Genomic DNA, 17,081 nt, shown 5'->3' on the forward strand with positions numbered 1-17,081 from the left:
GGACCACAACATTAGTAACAAAGAAACAGAATTTCCGGAGGATGAGGCCCAGAAATCAGGTTTTTAAAAAGATTCCCAGGTGATTCTAATGTGCAGCCAAGGTTGAGAACCACTGCCTTAGAGCCAGTGCATCTGGTGGACAACTTCAGACCATAGCAGATTACAATTCTACACATCCACAAACAACACACTCAAGAGGCAGATTCAGTGAGCACCAAAGCCTCACTGAAGCAAGTCCTGCTCCATAGGGATATTTCCTATACAGCAGCTCTCCCACTGCAGTCACAACTGGTCCTCACAGCCAATTAGCCTGGAGTTCAGCTCCTCCCAGTGATACCAGTAGCAATCAAGGCTCAAATACAAGACTGTACACAAAGCCTAGACAGGGACGCACATAGAGTGACTGGGGAGGCTGAGCCACTGAGCCCTACAGGACATCTACTACACAAGGACACTCTACCAATTCCAGGAGACATAGCAGCTCTACCTAATACAGAAACAAACACAGGGAAGCAGCCAAAATGCAAAGACAAAGACAAAGAAGTGTCAAAAATGGAAGCAAGCAAACAAGTACGTATGGAGTTCAAAATCATGGTTATAAGGTTACTCAAGGATCTTCATGAGACTTTCAAGGATCTTAGTGAGGATGTCAAAGACATGAAAAGGGACCAGTCAGAAATTAACACGTTAAGCACTATACTTTCCATCCGGAAGACAAAACAGGCTGGGCGCTTAACATGTTAAGCATACACTGCTGAAATAAAGAATAATTTACAGGGAATCAACAGTAGAGTAGAAGATTCCAAGAATCAAATCAATGATTTGGAATATGAATAAGAAAAAAATACCCAATCAGAAGAGCAAAAAGAAAAAAATCCAAAAAATATGAAGATAATGTAAGGAGCCTCTGGGAAAACTTCAAGTGTACCAACATTTGCATTATGGGGGTGCCAGAAGGAGAAGAGAGTGAGAAAGATATTGAAAACCTATTTGAAGAAATAATGACAGAAAACTTCCCCTACCTGGTGAAAGAAATAGACTTATCAGTCCAGTAAATGCAGAGTTCCAAACAAGAGGAGCCTACACCAAGACACGTCATAATTAAAATGCCAAGGGTTAAAAACAGAGAATCTTATAAGCTGCAAGAGAAAAGCAGTTAGTTACCAACAAGGTAGCACCCATACGACTGTGAGCTGACTTCTCAACAACACTTTGCAGGCCAGAAGAGAATAGCAAGAAATATTCAAAGTGATTAACAGTAAAGACCTACAACCAAGATTACCCAGCAAAGCTCTCATTTAGAATTGAGGGTCAGATAAAGAGCTTCACAAACAAGAAAAAGCTAAAGGAGTCCATCACCACCAAACCATGTTGAAGGGTATTCTTTAAGAGGAAGAGGAAGAGGAAGAGGAAAAAGAAGGGATTAAAAAGATGAACAATAGCAACAAATACATATCTATCAACAATTGAATCTAAAAATCAATATAAATAAACAAGAAATCTAATGAACAAAATAAATGTGAAAAAAATAAAATCGGAGGTATGGAAGCATGGAACAGATTGACAAATCTCAGAGGGAAGGGGGTGGGGTGGGAAGAGATTAACCAAAGATCTTACCTATGGACACAGACAGTAGAGGGGTGAAGGCCTGGGGTGGGACGGAAACCGGATGGGGGCGGTGGGGGGGGGCACTTCTATATTACTCTCAACAATAAAGATTTAAAAAATAAAATAAAAAAGAGCTGGCACCTTCACAAATTATGTCTGTGAAATTCCCTAAGACAAGATACTGGATTCTAAATTACAACCAATTCATTAAAATAAGATGGGACATATTACCCATAGAAATAATTACTGTACTATAATTTTTATTAAGATGCCATAAGTAGATATTTCCCAAGACACAAATAATTGAAGGATCATAGAAGAAATGTATCTAAATGAATCTTCTCTTGAAACATTCAAGCCAGCTTATTGGACTCAATATTTATGAATTCATTTCTATTGACACTCCATGGCATCATGTTAATGAAGACTATATATACACTAGCGGCCCAGTGCACAAAAATTTGTGCACTCAGGGGGAGGGGAGGGGTCCCTCAGCCCGGCCTGTGCCCTCTAGCAGTCTGGGAGCCCCTCGGGAGATAACGACCTGCTGGCTTAGGCCTGCTCCCGGGTGGCAGAGGGCAGGCCTAATCCCTAGGTGCAGCCCCTGGTCGGGCTCAGAGCAGGGCCGACTGGGGAGTTGGGGCGCCGCCCCCTGTCATGCACAGAGCAGGGCGGATTGGGAGGTTGCAATGCCACCCTCAGTCACGCTCAGGGTAGGGCCGATTGGGGGGTTGGGGCACCGCCCCCTGTCCCACTCAAGGCAGGGTCGATGGGGAGGTTGCGGCGCCACCCCCTGTCACGCACAGAGCTGGGCTAATCAGGGGGTTGGGGCGCTATCCCCAGTCACACACAGAGCAGGGCCCATCAGGGGGTTGGAGAGCTCCCCCCTGTCACGCACAGAGCAGGGCCCATCAGGGGGTTGGGGAGCTCCCCCCTGTCACGCACAGAGCAGGGCCGATCAGGGGGTTGGGGCGCCGCCACTGTCACACTCAGGGCAGGGCCAATGGGGAGGTTATGGCTCTACCCCATCACACACAGAGTAGGGCCCGTGGGTTGGGGGGCGGGGGGCGCCGCACCCTGTCACACACAGAGCAGGGCCGATCAGGGGGTTGGGGCGCCGCCACTCTCACCCTCAGGGCAGGGCCGATGGGGAGGTTATGGCTCTACCCCATCACACACAGAGCAGGGCCCATGGGGTGGGAGGGTTGGGGCGCTGCAACCTGTCACACACAGAGCCACAGGGCGATCAGGGAGTTGGGGAGCTCCCCCCTATCAGGCACAGAGCAGGGCCGATCAGGGGGTTGGGGCGCTTTCCCCTGTCAGGAACAGAGCAGGGCCGATAGGGAGGTTGTGGCCCCGCCCCCTGTCACACACAGAGCCACAGGGCGATCAGGGGGTTTGGGCGCTGCCCCGTCACGCTGATCCCGGTGCTGGGAGGCATATTACCCTTTTACTATATAGAATAGAGGCCTGGTGCATGGGTGGGGCTGGCTGGTTTGCCCTGAATGGTGTCCTGGATCAGGGTGGGGGTCCCCACTGGGGTGCCTGGCCAGCCTGGGTGAGGGGATGATGGCTGTTTGCAGCTGGTCACACACCCTTTAGGGTGGGGGTCCCCACTGGGGTGCCTGGCCAGCCTGGATGAGGGGATGATGGCTATTTGCAGCTAGTCATACACCCTTCAGGGTGGGGGTCCCCACTGGGGTGCCTGGCCAGTCTGGGTGAGGGGCTGAGGGCTGTTTTCAGGCTGGGACTGAAGCTCCCAACTGCTCTTTTTCTTTCTTTTTTTTTATTCTGGGCCAGCTTTAGCTCTGAGGCTTGGCTCCAGCTCTGAGGCCTCAGCTGCTGAAAGTAGGTATCTGGTTTGTTTCGGTTCTATAATCGAAACTCTGTATCAACTCCAGCTCTGAGATCCCGGCTCGCTGAAAGCAGGTTTCTGGGGTTTTGTTTAGATTCTATATTTGTTACAATGTTCAAACTGCAGGCTCAGAGGCCGGCAAGGCAGGCGGGGAATGTTGGAGTCCTCCGTCACTGAAGCAAGCAAGCCTCATGTTCAGTTTAAGCTGCCTGGCTGACGGCCGCCATCATGGCTGGCAGTTAATTTGCATATCGCCCTGATTAGCCAATGGGAAAGGTAGCGGTCGTACACCAATTACCATGTTTCTCTTTTATTAGATAGGATACCATAAATTATATCATTAAAGGAAAAGCCTCACTTTGACATTCCTATGTTATGAACAAATTTCCTACCACTCTGGAAATGGGAACCAGAAGGGAGTGGCAAGAAATATTCAGTGATGAATAGTAAGGACCTACAACCAAAATACCTGTGTCTCAGCGGGAACACCCGTTATTGCTTTCTCTAGTCTAATATACGTTTTTAGATTAGACTAGGTGATAAAGAATATAACTAAAGAGGCATTCACAGGAAACTATATTCCTATCCATTAAGCGAAATCTAATCTTGGGCAAAACACCCCTGCTTGTCCCTCCCACCCCCACTTCAGCCCTGCCCTAGGCTGGTAACAGGAGACATCAGGGTACCTGCCTGCTCTTCAGAGCTGTTTAACATTTGGACATTTTCTTGGTATAAAGAAACCCACAATGAAATAGTCATTATTCCAAAGTTTTTTTATTTCAAATTCATTGAAAGAAATAAAATTATATTTAAAAAAATAGAGTATTCTCACAAACTGAGGAAAGCCAGGAACAAAAAGAACAAGTACTTTTTCCTGAGAGGCAGGTCTAACAGCTGTAGAATGGACTTTCTCCTTTCTAGCTTTTGTCAAACAAAAAAATTTTTCCCCTATTTCTAAGGCATCAAAAAGCACTTGAGTGCTAATTGGGTTGTTCAGGTTCATAGCTTCAAACCCTCTAATGGGGATTAAGAAATATCAAAAACTATGATTTCCTTTATCATCAAATATTATATTGTACATACTTCTACTTTTTAATGTAAATATGAGGCTTTCACATTCATGACTGGTCATGTGACCATTTTCCGGTCATATTTTATTAAAATCTTACCACTTCTTAGTAAGAATGTCCAAAGTATCTTAGCTCACACCCCAAAAAACTGAAAGGGGCCAGACACCAGAAAGAGCTGCTCTTGATCTCACCACCTGCAGCCAAGACCAATCAGAAAGCACCCATCCTTGGAGACTCGGGGTACAGCTAGAAATTTATATACTGAAGCCTAATTCCTAAATGACAGGACCTGCCAGCAAAGGCAGATCAAATCCTAATGGTTCAAGGTAACCTACAAAACAAACATTACAAAAGTCACTTTATAGTTCCCAAAGCTCTAAACTTACCATTCCCTATACTTGATTAACCTCAGTTTTATACTGATAAACCTATCAAACTAAAAACTTTCATTCCCAAACACTTCAGTAATATAGTTGACAATGGTTAACATTTTTGTCCTATGCACAAAGGACTGCTTGTGCTCAAGTTTTAATTTTGTATAGGTAACAAGAAAGCTTGAACCCATTCTTCCAAATTTCCAATTTTTGGTTCTGATTTGAAATATTGAGTACACACTCCTAATGATTTTCCTAAAGCTTCTTTTCTAAGAGAGTTAAGTCAATTCATGTAACTGGTAACCATTAATTCCATGGTGACATCAATTTCTGAAAGATATTTTTTAGTAAATAAGAGATTAAAATGTAACACCTATTATAGGTGCTTAAGGATTCAAGTGACCTAACTGCATCTCCAATTAGGTTAATTATATAACATTGATCAGCTATTAAAGATTCAGTAGGATCTGTGGGTATCTCCTAGATCAGCGGTCACCAACCTTTCCGACCTCACAGACAGGTGAGGTGACCTCTAGGTGACTAGGACAGGTGACCTCTGTCCTAGTTCGTAATTCAAAACACCCATTACCAGTAGGTCACTACTCCAACCCAAAGTAAACTGGTGTTGGACCCTAATGGAAGCCCCTATTCTGTCTCCTGGCTCTATAGGGAGTAAACCCTCTTGGGACAGTGGCTCTCATGGAACAACAGTAGGCTCCTGTCACTTGCAAAAGGACTCATGGCCTTATTAATTGCCAAGTTTCAGAGCACTGTGATGTCTTCTGCCCAGGAGAAGAGCACAGACAGCACGCTTCCATCAATCCAAGGGGACAACTTGAGTTACATGCTGGTTACATTGTCCCAGGTCCTAGTATGAAACAGCAATGTGCTCAAAAATAACCAAGTTCAAATGAGATACCTGGTAACACTAACTTTTTAATCAGACAGGACTCAGTCTCTTGTCACGAGCCCAGGTACGTGTACACACACTCAAACACAAACACACACATACACACAAAAAAGAGAGAGAGAAAATAACTCAAAAGAGCCAAAATAGTTTAGCTAGAATTGTGCTGATTAAAAAAAAAAAAAAGTCGACAAGGACAATAAAAAACTACCAACATTAATACAAACCAGACTAGAGATTCCCGACTTGAGTAACTGCCATTTTTTTAGTCTCAATAAAAATGTCAATATCCTGAGTTTTATCAGTATTTTCTTTCTAAAATAATTTATGGGATATAAAAGTATACAAATAACTAAACAGAAGCAGTGGTACAAAAAGTGTGGAAGAACAGTTCACTAACTAGAAAAAGAAATATCACAAAAATATAAAAAGATGCATTTAAGTGAAATAAATTAAAGGTTAAACCTTACACTTTCAAGTTTTCTTAGACTATAGTTTTGGGAGTTGATGATGCATTTTTCTAATAATCACTTGGTTAAGTTCAAATAATCCTTCCAAGAAGTTTTTGCCTTTAAAACTCATGGCCACATGGCAGATATTTCAACACAGGTGAAAATACCTGCTGAATTGTTATTTCCAAATACTAATCAGTAGCTTCTGTGATCAAACTACTAAGACTTTATCTATACTAATTTGGCTGTCAAAATGGTATTTTTTTTTAAATGCTTCCTTTACTAGCATCTGCAAAAACTAAAATTTTAGTACATAAGTTTCCCTAAACTACTGAGTTGTTTGGTGGTGTTTATAAAAATACTAAAAAATGCCAATCCAATAACCCAAAGGGTATCCCAAAAGCATAATTCTAATATCCTTTACTTTTATTTCTTAAAAACCTATTTGCTAAGTGTTATATTTTTAAACCAAATGGCTACATACTGCCTTTAAAATGCAATGGGGTTTCTTTACTTAACCTGACACTGCTACTCAAAAACTTGTACTTGTTGGGGAAACAGTACTACCTATGCTAAACCAAGGTTTATACATAACATCATTCCAAATTACAAAGTGGTTGGTTTCTACAGCCCTAAGGATTTTTAATACATAATTTAGAATGAAATCACAAATAGATTATCACAAACAGCATTCAATTTTTCTTAATCCAATTAACCATTTCCATTAAAATCCAGAACCTTCTGAATGACCTGCCAATTCTTCATTCCTTTTGTCAACCTTTAAAAAAAAGCATTTCTTGGGAAGTCAGGATTTATTAAGAACATCCAGGTCTGGGACTTTTTTTTTTTTTTTTTTTTTTTTTTTACCATATACCTTAAAAATTTGTTTCTTTATCCCAATATCATTTAAAACCAGAAATTTTAACTACATGGCTAACAATTTTAGCTAATTAACTCTTCAGTGCTGATCCTAGAAAACAACCTTCAATGGATCTTTTGGGTAATGGAACAAGACAATGTTCAGCCATTGATATGAGTGGTGTAGGTTGTCAACACCTTTCATGTTCAAGCCACAAGTTGTGAAGTTGGGAAGAGGTGCAGTCTACTGTCCTGCATTATCAGAACTTGTCATACTTTCAGTGTTACTAGGTTGCACGTTGTCTGCAAGGTTGTGCGCATGCTCAAGAAACAAATCTTTCAGTACACTTAATTCCTTAGTCAGCAATTTAATTTTTGCTTCCAACCGTTCATTCTCTTCTTTGAGCTGATTCACTCTCTGCAGGGTATCCTGTGCTTTCTGCTTGCTTTTCAACCTGCTCTTTTTCACAGCCATGTTGTTCCTCTCTCTGCGTTGACGATACTCATCACTGTTTCGATCCATGGGTGAACTCTTTTTACTTTGCTTGCTTGGAGGCACAGCCTTACCTCCTCCCCCAGGGCCAGCGGGCACCAGCTGAGGAACCTGCTGTAAGCCGCTGGCATGAGCCGGAGTATGAATAACACTTATTCCATTCACTCCTGGAGTACTGTTCTGCTGCGATATCTTGCTCATTTGGGCACTCTCTCTTGCCAACACAGAACAGGCAGAAATGAGGGCACGACAATCAATGGTTTCCACTCTACACAGCCAAGAAATCTTCACATGTACCTAGTTAAAGAATAAATTGCATTAAAATATTTGAAATGACAAGATCAAATGAGAATAAACTTGCATGTACCTAACAGCAGGCCAACATTAATTATGCTGGGAAAAGTCTACAGTGACTGCCAACTGTTCCAATGTTTCAAAAGTCTAAACCAGTATTAAGAAAGGTAAGTTACTACAGAAACACCATAAGGCCAAATGCAGCCCACCTGAATCCCTGAGGGCATTGCCCATCTGTGACTATTTTCAAAAATGGGAGGAAAAACACAAGAACACCACTAATTAGGCAGCACATATGAACTAATAGTACTCGGCAATCTGCCAGAGAGAAATTTGAGATTTTGATTTGAACAGGGAATAGCTGAGTTCAATTATAATAGAAGAGACACCTGCAATGAAAGGGGGGGGGGGGGGGAACATTTCAATTGTTGGTTGAAGTCAAAATAGAATGCTGCAGCAGAATGCCCCCACTCCAGTATTCATCAGGAATACTGTCCTAGGATCGATGCACGTTCCTTATTCCAGTATGCAGAGAGTGAGTCATCAAGGACTTGACTTTTCTCCCAGAGGATGTTTTATGGGATATTTTGAAAAGGTGGGGTGTTTGGTGTGTGTGTGTTTTTTTTTAATGATTTCAAATATTAGTAGTTTACAGAGATTTCCTAAGTTAGTTTCTTGAATCATAAATTAAGAAGCTTTGAGACACCCAATATTCTTCCCCATTCCACCATGCTTCTAATAGTGGTTTTTTTCTTCTTGACATAATTAAGAAATACATCTAAACATAGTCAAACTAAAACCACCAAGAAAAAAACAAAAGCCCTAAAGTACAAGTACGGGGGCTCAGGCTAGACAGAGACGGAGCAACTGCAGTGCCTGCACCCACTTCACACTGCCGGAGGAACCAGAGGACATGCCAGTTCTGAAATAACTGTAGTGCTGCCTGCAGAAATGAAGCCAGTTTCAAAAACTAGTCATATTTGGACTACTATAAATTCAACTAGGTCACTACAATTGCCTCAAGATGTGTCAAAAAGCATACCTATCCTATCATCACAAAGCCACTTCAAGACAAACTGGCTAAGCTGAATGAATCGTGTCCACTAAGAAGTCATAACATGCTTAAAAATTTAGAACATAGTATTATGAACCATAAAACGATCTTGTTCTCTTTTCACAAAACTGCTAAAACTGTATCATAGAGAAACCTGGAGCCAGAATTAGGAAATGCCTGAAATGAGACCATCTCACAGTTCCTCAGAAAAACTCAGTAACATCAGTAAAGGTTCACCCAAACCTTTAGCCAGGCACTTCTATGTAAACGCTGTCTATATGTTTGCTTTTTTAAATCTTTACTTTTAAAAAGTCCATATACCCTTTCGGTTTTTGACTCGGAGGAAGCCTATAAGCCTTTCTTCAGTCATCCAGAATCCAGGTTCATCCAACACCAGCCATCTGCCCCATGCTGCCAAAGTTCAACCCCAACAAGATCACAATCATATACTTGAATTACACCAGTGAGGAAGTCGGTGCCATGTCTGTCCTGGTCCCCAAGATAGACTCCCTGGGTCTGACTTCAAAAAAGGTTGATGATGGCATCACCAAAGCAACTGGTGATTGGAAGGGTCTGAGGACTACAATGAAACTGACCATTCAGAACAGAGAGGCCCAGATTGAGTAGTACCTTCTGCCTCTGCCCTGATCATCAAAGCAAGAGGCAGAAAGAAGCAATTAAACATTAAGAACAGTGAAAATACCACTTTTGATGAGATTGTCAACATTGCCCAATCTTTGGGTTGAGAACGCTCTGGAATCTTAAAGAGATCCTGGGGACTGCCCAATCTGTGGACTGAAATGTTGATGGCCACCACCCTTACAACATCATAGATGACATCAACAGTGGTGCAATGGAATGCCCAGCTAGTTAAGAACTACAAAGAAAGGCCCTGGTCGGGTAGCTCAGTTGGTTAGAGTGTCATCCCAATATGGCAAGGTTGGAGGTTTGATGCCCATTCTGGGCACATACAAGAATCAACCAATGAATGAATGCATAAGTAAGTGGAACAATAAATCGATATTTATTTCTCTCTTCCCTCCCCCTCTCCAAAATCAATAAAATAAAGAACCACAAAGAAAAATATTTCAGTTAAAGATCATTTGATAACCAAAAAAAATTTTTAAGTCCATATAGCATTACTTTCAACTGTTTTTAAAGCCACGCAGGCAGCCTTGAGCTAGTGGGTCACCTGTTTCACTCCAGTACTACAGCAAGAAGAAAGCTTCCTTCCAACCCATAATGGATATCTACTCCAAGCATATCTTTAATAATGGACACTTCACAATTTCCCCAGATAATTATCTATTTGGTAGAAAGTGAACATAAGTGTTTTACTCGATTTTTAAGAACTAACTTAACACCTCCTGGGATCATCTCAACAATCATAATCATGTTCATCTTATCTTTTTATTTTGCATATACCACTTATATTTTTATGAGTCTTTAAAGCTAATCTCTACAGTCAACTCAGCAATAACAATGGGATACGTACAATGGTAAAATGCCTTCTGACTGACAATACACCACCAACTGCAGTCACTAAAAACTCTTATTAAAGGCTCCAACCTCAGTGACGTTCGTGCCCATTTTCTTTACATATTTTTATTGATTTCAGAGAGGAAAGGGAAGGGAGAGAGATAGAAACATCAATGAGAGAGAATCGCTGATTGGTTGCTTCCTGCACGCCTCCCACTGGGAACTGAGCCCACAACCTGGTCATGTGCCCTTGGCCAGGATCAAACCCGGGACCCTTCAGACTGCAGACGGACACTCTATCCACTAAGCCAAACCGGCAAGGGCTGGGCCCATTTTTGTACCCAAAGATAGGAAAGGGCTCTTTTACCTTAGTCTGACTCATCTTGCCAAGCAAGGTACTAAGCTGAACATAGTAGGCGAGGTTTTGAAAAATGAGCCCTTTGGCTTGAAAAACAAAGAGTAAATCATCAAACTGTTAAAACTGTAAGAAGAGGAAATTTGGAGATAATAAAAAGAACTAAAAAACTGTGTTGTTGTTTTTTTATGTCCTTCAACTAAAGCAAGCCAAGAAAGGAGCTCTTAAAGTGAAGAGCTATCCATTAAGGAAAATGAAGCAAGTGAAAGGAGCCAAATGGCCTTAAAGACAACTCCTAACAGATTATCAATTTTGATTTTATACTGAGCAAGTAACTGCCTCTAAAATTTACACATTTTACAGTTCACACTGTCATTTATGCTTTTGTTCCTTCCACAAACATTTGAGCACCTACAATAGGCAAAAAAATACATTTATTTCAAATCTGGATATTCAACCCTAGATGAAAGTCTGCTCCTATGTGGACAAACACTATTCCAGAGTTCAGTCAACAGGAAGCAGGGTGGCGCCTTGTTTCCTTGCATGTGAATCACTCAAGCAGGAAGCAGCAGAAAAAGTGAAGAGCAGTAATACTCAAAGTGTGGTCCCTGGGCCAGCAACATCATTTTGGGAACTTGTTAGAATTACAAATTCTCGGGCTGTCCCAGATCTAGGAATCAGGAGCTCCAGGAACAGGGCTGAGCAATCTTGTTTTAATAGGACCTCCAAGTGATTCTGATGACACTGAAGTTTGAAAGCCACTACTGCCGAGAATGGATCTTTAAAAACAAAAAAAACACTGAGCCCACCTGGTGTGGCTCAGTGATTGAGAGTCAACCTATGAACCAGGAGGTCATGGTTTGATTCCAAGTCAGGCCACAAGCCTGGGTTGCAGGCTCAATCCCCAGTAACGGGCGTGCAGGAGGCAGACGATCAATGATTCACTCATCATTGATATTTTTATGTCTCTCTCCATCTCCCTTCCTCTCTAAAATCAATAAAAATATATTTTTTTAAAACGAACACTAAGTGGTAACATTTTTTAAATTCAAGTAATGTTCATTCAAATCAGTAACACACTGAAAACTCATAATGTTAGAATGAGTTAAAACAAAAATCAAATTTTTTCATTTGGGAAAATAAACATGTCAAGAATTTTCCTAACCCTCATGTCATCCCTCCTCCCCACTACCACCACATATGTACAACCACCCTGGTCCCCCAAATTAAATTATTCACTCACATTTCCTCAGTGAAGGTCTACACTCCAAAATATTTACAGATGTTTCACCCTTGCTCCAAATCTGTTCAATCACTGATATGTGACAATTCTATCCCCACCCCAGCGGAAAAAATTTACACCCACCATCCCTCTCCATCCCAATGCCACAGAATTACCTTAGGCTGACATCATGTCTCAGGGGCACTAGTCTGCTCTGCTTTAGTAATGTTCCCTCCAACCACTGTCTCCAGAGCAATCTAACACTCAATTCTGAGTGTGTCACACCCTCTTGTTGAAAATTCTTCTGTGGCTCCCACAAACAAAATCAAATCCAAGGTATTAACCCTCCCTCTAGTCTAGCGCCTGCTCCCTTATAGTTCACACCTCAACAATACTGAATCACCATCTGTCCTCTAAATGGTCCTTGCTTTCTCTTTTCTTTGTGCTTCTGTCCAATTTGTTTCCTGGTTTCTTTGTCAATACCAACTCTTCAGTGTCTCCCTAGAGACCCAGAGGCAGGACTCTGTCTTCATTTCCACATGCCCAGCATCTAGTGCAAGGCTAGGCATATAGTGGCGGTGCTCAAGAAATACTTGTTGAATAGAGGCTCAAAAGGCTAAGAGAAAACATTTTTTAAATAAATGTCTTATATAAAAAAAGGACACCCTAGCATTAAAATCTCTTCAAATGACCACAATTACATCAAGAATAAGATATCATGGTCTTACTACCTAAAGTTCAGAGTCTTTCTTAAAGTGTAGGGTTAATATCTTGGATTTGATACTGGTTGTGGGAAAATAAAGTTCCATTGGCTACCTGAAGTCCCAATATATACAGTGAACATCATTCTTATCTGGTCTTTGCTTCATTTCAGTTAAGAACCTTCATTAATTTCTACTTAGTCCCATCGTTTTCCAATTAATAATCTAAAATTCTTAGGCATGTTGGCCAAGGTCTGATAACTTTTACTACAAGTGAAGTCAAGGTGAGCGAAGTCAACAGACACTCATATGAGCAATTATTTCTATTTAGTTGTATTGCTTGCTTCATGAAAAAAAAACAGGGGTCCATGAAGGAGGGTACAGGGAGTATATAAATAAGAAAAGGAAATGTATATTCATTTGTCTTTTTTTAATGTCATTTTAAAATACACAAAGCAACAGTACACACCCATTGTTTATAAATACAGCTCTATTAGGAGAGCAAGCTAAAAAAAAAAAAAAATTTTTTTTTACTGCTAGGACTGGACAGCCTAAAAGGTAGAACACGCAATAAACCTGGAATTGTGGCTACCTGCATTTATCATTTATCATGCATGATCAGATGAGGCAATCTTAGACCATAAGTCCAAATTCAGTCCCCATGAGGTCCTATTTACTAGTATCTTCACCAGGCACTCACCAAGTGCTGTTAAAATCCCTAGGGAGGAAACCACCTCTCCATGATCAGATAACCTTGCTGATGTGTTTTTGTGAATTTAAAGGATATTCTGAAAAAATGAAGTTTTGTTCCCATGTTTTTTAGGCAGGTATTCAAGGTGACTGAGTCAGCCAAGGGTGCCACCAGAAGCAGGCATCAAGAAATTGAAAAATTACTCAGCTCATCTGCATCCTGTAATTATTTAACCTTGTTTGCAGTAAATTCTTCCGAAAACAAGGAATTAACTTTAAGAATCGCTTATCCCAGATACCACTCAAGTGGCAATAGCTGACCAGATTTTAACTTCTAAATATCAAAAGCTTGGATGCAGAATTTCTTGGTAAAGCAAGCCCTTATAGTATTTTACTTCAAACACTTTTGTGGGAGTTGCATATCCTACCTGAATTACGGGACACGCTCTTCAATAAGGACTCAACGGGGTGTAGGCTCAGAGACAGAACTACCAATTTTTGCGCAGCCCCTCACTGTTAAAACCTTTCTGAAACACACTGATAAGATGCCAGAGCAAGCATAAGCCTCAGACAAGAGGAAAACCAACACTTAAACCTTCTGAAGGAAAACATACAAGCTTACTCAGAACAGGTGATCCTCCCCCTCAAACCTGCGATTCCATCCTCTCCACCTTGGACACCTCGGCAGCTGCTTCCTGCTGAGCTCCCCCCGCCACGCTACGGAGGCGCTTCATTTCTTGCCCTTTTCTATTCAACTCGTGGTTGCTGCACATTCATCTTACCTACGTTCATTCGTAAACAGCGGGGTATTCAAGCTACAGCTCCCTAAGTGACACATAGTATTTCTGTAAAGTCACTACGTAAAAATCAGCCGCTTGCCCTGGCCGCTTTATCACTCTGAACAGAATCCAGCACGACCCCAGACGGAGCGGTGCTGCGGGGAGGGAGCCATCCCCTGGCACTAAAATAGGATCCGGTCCACCGCCTGCCTCCCTGGGAACACCCTTTATCCGCAGGGGCCAATGCGAGCCGGACTTGTCACACCGCACAGTTCGCACAGAGCTGGGTTCTGGAGGGGGCGCATCTCGCCTTCCATCCCGTCCCGGGCCCGCGGCGAGGGGCGCCCGGGGGAGCGCGGGGGTCCGCGGGTGGCGCCGTGGCGCTGGGCGGCAGCCAGGGATGAGCTCACAGGTCCGCCGGGTGTTGCCCGCAGGTTGCATCAGACGCCGCGCGGGGCCGCCGCCCGCGACGCCGGCTGCGCGGGGCCTGCCCAGCCTGCCGGCCGCTCTGGGTCTCCTCGGGCTGGGCCCGCGCCCACGCGAGCGGCGGGCTCCGCCGCGGCCTCCGCCTCGTCCTCCTCCAGCCCGCCCGCCCGCGGCCTCCTTACCTGCGCCTCCAGCCCGCCCGCCCCCAGGCGGCCTCCACTCCGAGCGGCCCCGCGCGGCGCGGCCCGACCCGACCCAGGCCTCGCAGCGAGGAGGAGCGACGGTTACGAAACCTGCAGCCTCCGCCCGTTCCGCAGCCACCAGCTTCCCTTCCTCGCCGGGGCCGCGCGCGCTACCGCCGCCGCACGACCAATGGGAGCGTCGACCTGCAGGCGACGCGCCCGCCCCTCGCAATGGGCAGCACCACCAGCCAATCACAGGCGGCCTGGCTGCGGGAGGCGGGCACGTGGCGGAGGCGTTGGCCAAGGCGGGGCGGGGCTGGCGGGCGTGGTGGGAGCAGATGGTCGCTGGGCCCGCGGTAACCTCGCAGTTCGCGCGGGGCGGCCGCCTGGAGCTGTGGGTTCCCCGCCGTGAGAAAGGTTCTGTGGAAGTTGGAGAAGCGTAGCTTTGTGCAGGCAGCGTTCTCTTTGGAAAACACGATGTCCTGAGGTGATTGAATCACCGAGCTCTGTTTTGCTTTCACCGCGTCCTCCGGCAGTACCCCACCCCACCCCCCACCCCCGCAGTCCCCCCTCAGCGCCCCTGCGGGGACAGCCCCAGAACCGCTCATCAGACTCCCCTCCTGGGACGTGGGCGCTGCCGACGCCAGACCGCCCAGGGCCCGCGCCCCTCGGGTGGAGCCTGGAGAGAAGTCCTGGACCTCAAGGCAGTGAAGGCAACTTCGGACTTGAAAAATAAATGAAGCAAAATTGTCCCGGCGTAAGATTAGTGTGGATGTCACCTTGGTGACCGCTGCAGACTGTGGTTCGTTGTTGGGAGAAACGAATTGACGTTTCACGAGGATTTCGGTGTCGTATCTGAAGGGGAACAGATTGAGAGACGAGATCTCAAAAAATGAATGGCAGTCCACTTTATCGAAGTCGATTCACTGGAGGATCTGAGAGCGTCTTTACACCAGGAAGCGCGCCCGGGAGAACGGAGCCCTCACGATGGGTTTGATTGCTTCCTCTTTAGCAATTCTTATCGTCCAAACAGTAGAGTCTTTGAAAGAGGAAACGTTTCTTCATCGCCCAGGCCATAGGGACCAACCAGCTCTCCGCATAAGACTGTTTCGAGGAATCGGGAAAGAGATGATAAAACATTTGCAAAAGTAAAGATTAAAAGGGGCTGCAACTAAAGGTAAACAATGATAGCCATAGAAGCACACTTGGCAGAATGACTCATCATTTCACTTATTTCCATAGAGTGGAGGGAAAATTTTGTAATTTGAAATCTCTTGTTTGAAAGCCGGATCAATAAAAGTGTATTATGCAAATCTGACTTTATCTTCAGTGTGTCTTAAATATTTAGCATAAATGTGTATTTGGAAAACTTCAGAAAAATTAATATACCCAATTAACCACCTTTCACAGGAGATCTGAAACGTATCCATAATATTTTGAGAACTGAGATATCTGTCCGTTTTGAGTCTCAGTAGATATTTATTGTGGTACATGAGCAATAATAAAGCAGTAGTTGTCAGTCATTAGTAGGACACTTTTGACTAGAAGTAACTGAAAACCATCCCTGACTAGAGTTAGCATAAAGAAGGACTTGGTCAAAGATTTTAAGACGCACTTCATGCAATACCCAGGAGGCATCAGGACCACGAACTCAAAGGCTCAAGTGTCTTCATGTTCGTCTGTGTGTGCATGTGTTTGTGTGCCTATTGGTTTCATTATTCTTTCTGCCTGCACACAAACTTTCTTCACATGACCCCTGACTAAATAAAGGCTAACTCTCTTTTTAGTTCTTGTTACATAGTCCTTCCAGCGGTTCTCAACCTGTGGGTGGCGACCCCTGAAAATACATCCTGCATATCAGATATTTACATTACGATTCATAACAGTAGCAAAATTACAGTTATGAAGTAGCAACGAAAATAATTTTATGGTTGGAGGTCACCACAAAATGAGGAACTGTATTAAAGGGTCGCGGCATTAGGAAGGTTGAGAACCACTGCTAGGCAAAGACTCTGGGATTGGGTCGGCTGGGCTAAATGCTCCTACCTGGAATGATCGAATGGCTGGGAGCATGTCACGATGTACTAACCTACCCGCTATGGAGGTGATGGCAGAAGCACTCCCCAGAAAAGGGAGTGCTAAGCAGACAAATCCATCAATACCCATTTCAAATGTCAGACCACACTGTCGTCACTGACGGAGCCTTAGTCACTCTGCTGATTGATTTGTTCTTTCACATGTGATATGATCCCATCCTTGAGGGCAATATTTAAACCTTCAAT

General features: G+C 43.7%; 1 protein-coding gene and 1 pseudogene across 3 annotated transcripts; one reads left to right on the forward strand and one right to left on the reverse strand.

The window, feature by feature from the left end:
- Positions 1 to 6,883: 6,883 nt before the first annotated feature.
- CEBPG (CCAAT enhancer binding protein gamma) lies at positions 6,884 to 14,994 on the reverse strand. Of its 3 annotated transcripts, none has more exons than XM_036345708.1 (2): positions 14,800 to 14,994; positions 6,884 to 7,914 (listed from the first exon to the last, which is right to left on the reverse strand). In XM_036345708.1, the coding sequence occupies exon 2, from the start codon at positions 7,816 to 7,818 to the stop codon at positions 7,369 to 7,371; it is 450 nt and encodes a 149-aa protein (XP_036201601.1). In that variant the 5' UTR covers positions 7,819 to 7,914; positions 14,800 to 14,994; the 3' UTR covers positions 6,884 to 7,368. The 3 variants fall into 3 exon arrangements, with proteins under 3 accessions (XP_036201601.1, XP_036201602.1, XP_036201603.1); XM_036345709.1 differs by lacking the exon at positions 14,800 to 14,994 and adding an exon at positions 13,841 to 14,742; XM_036345710.1 differs by lacking the exon at positions 14,800 to 14,994 and adding an exon at positions 9,287 to 9,765 and having other exon boundaries at positions 7,105 to 7,914.
- On the forward strand, positions 9,359 to 9,839 carry LOC118674221 (annotated as a pseudogene).
- Positions 14,995 to 17,081: the final 2,087 nt, after the last annotated feature.

The sequence above is a fragment of the Myotis myotis genome, unplaced genomic scaffold, assembly GCF_014108235.1.
Source record: "Myotis myotis isolate mMyoMyo1 unplaced genomic scaffold, mMyoMyo1.p scaffold_m19_p_19, whole genome shotgun sequence".
In the NCBI taxonomy this organism is placed as follows: domain Eukaryota; kingdom Metazoa; phylum Chordata; class Mammalia; order Chiroptera; family Vespertilionidae; genus Myotis; species Myotis myotis.

Excerpts from the sequence above, each read along its gene's own strand:
- CEBPG (XM_036345708.1), bottom strand. The coding sequence starts at position 7,818 with ATGAGCAAGATATCGCAGCAGAACAGTACTCCAGGAGTGAATGGAATA.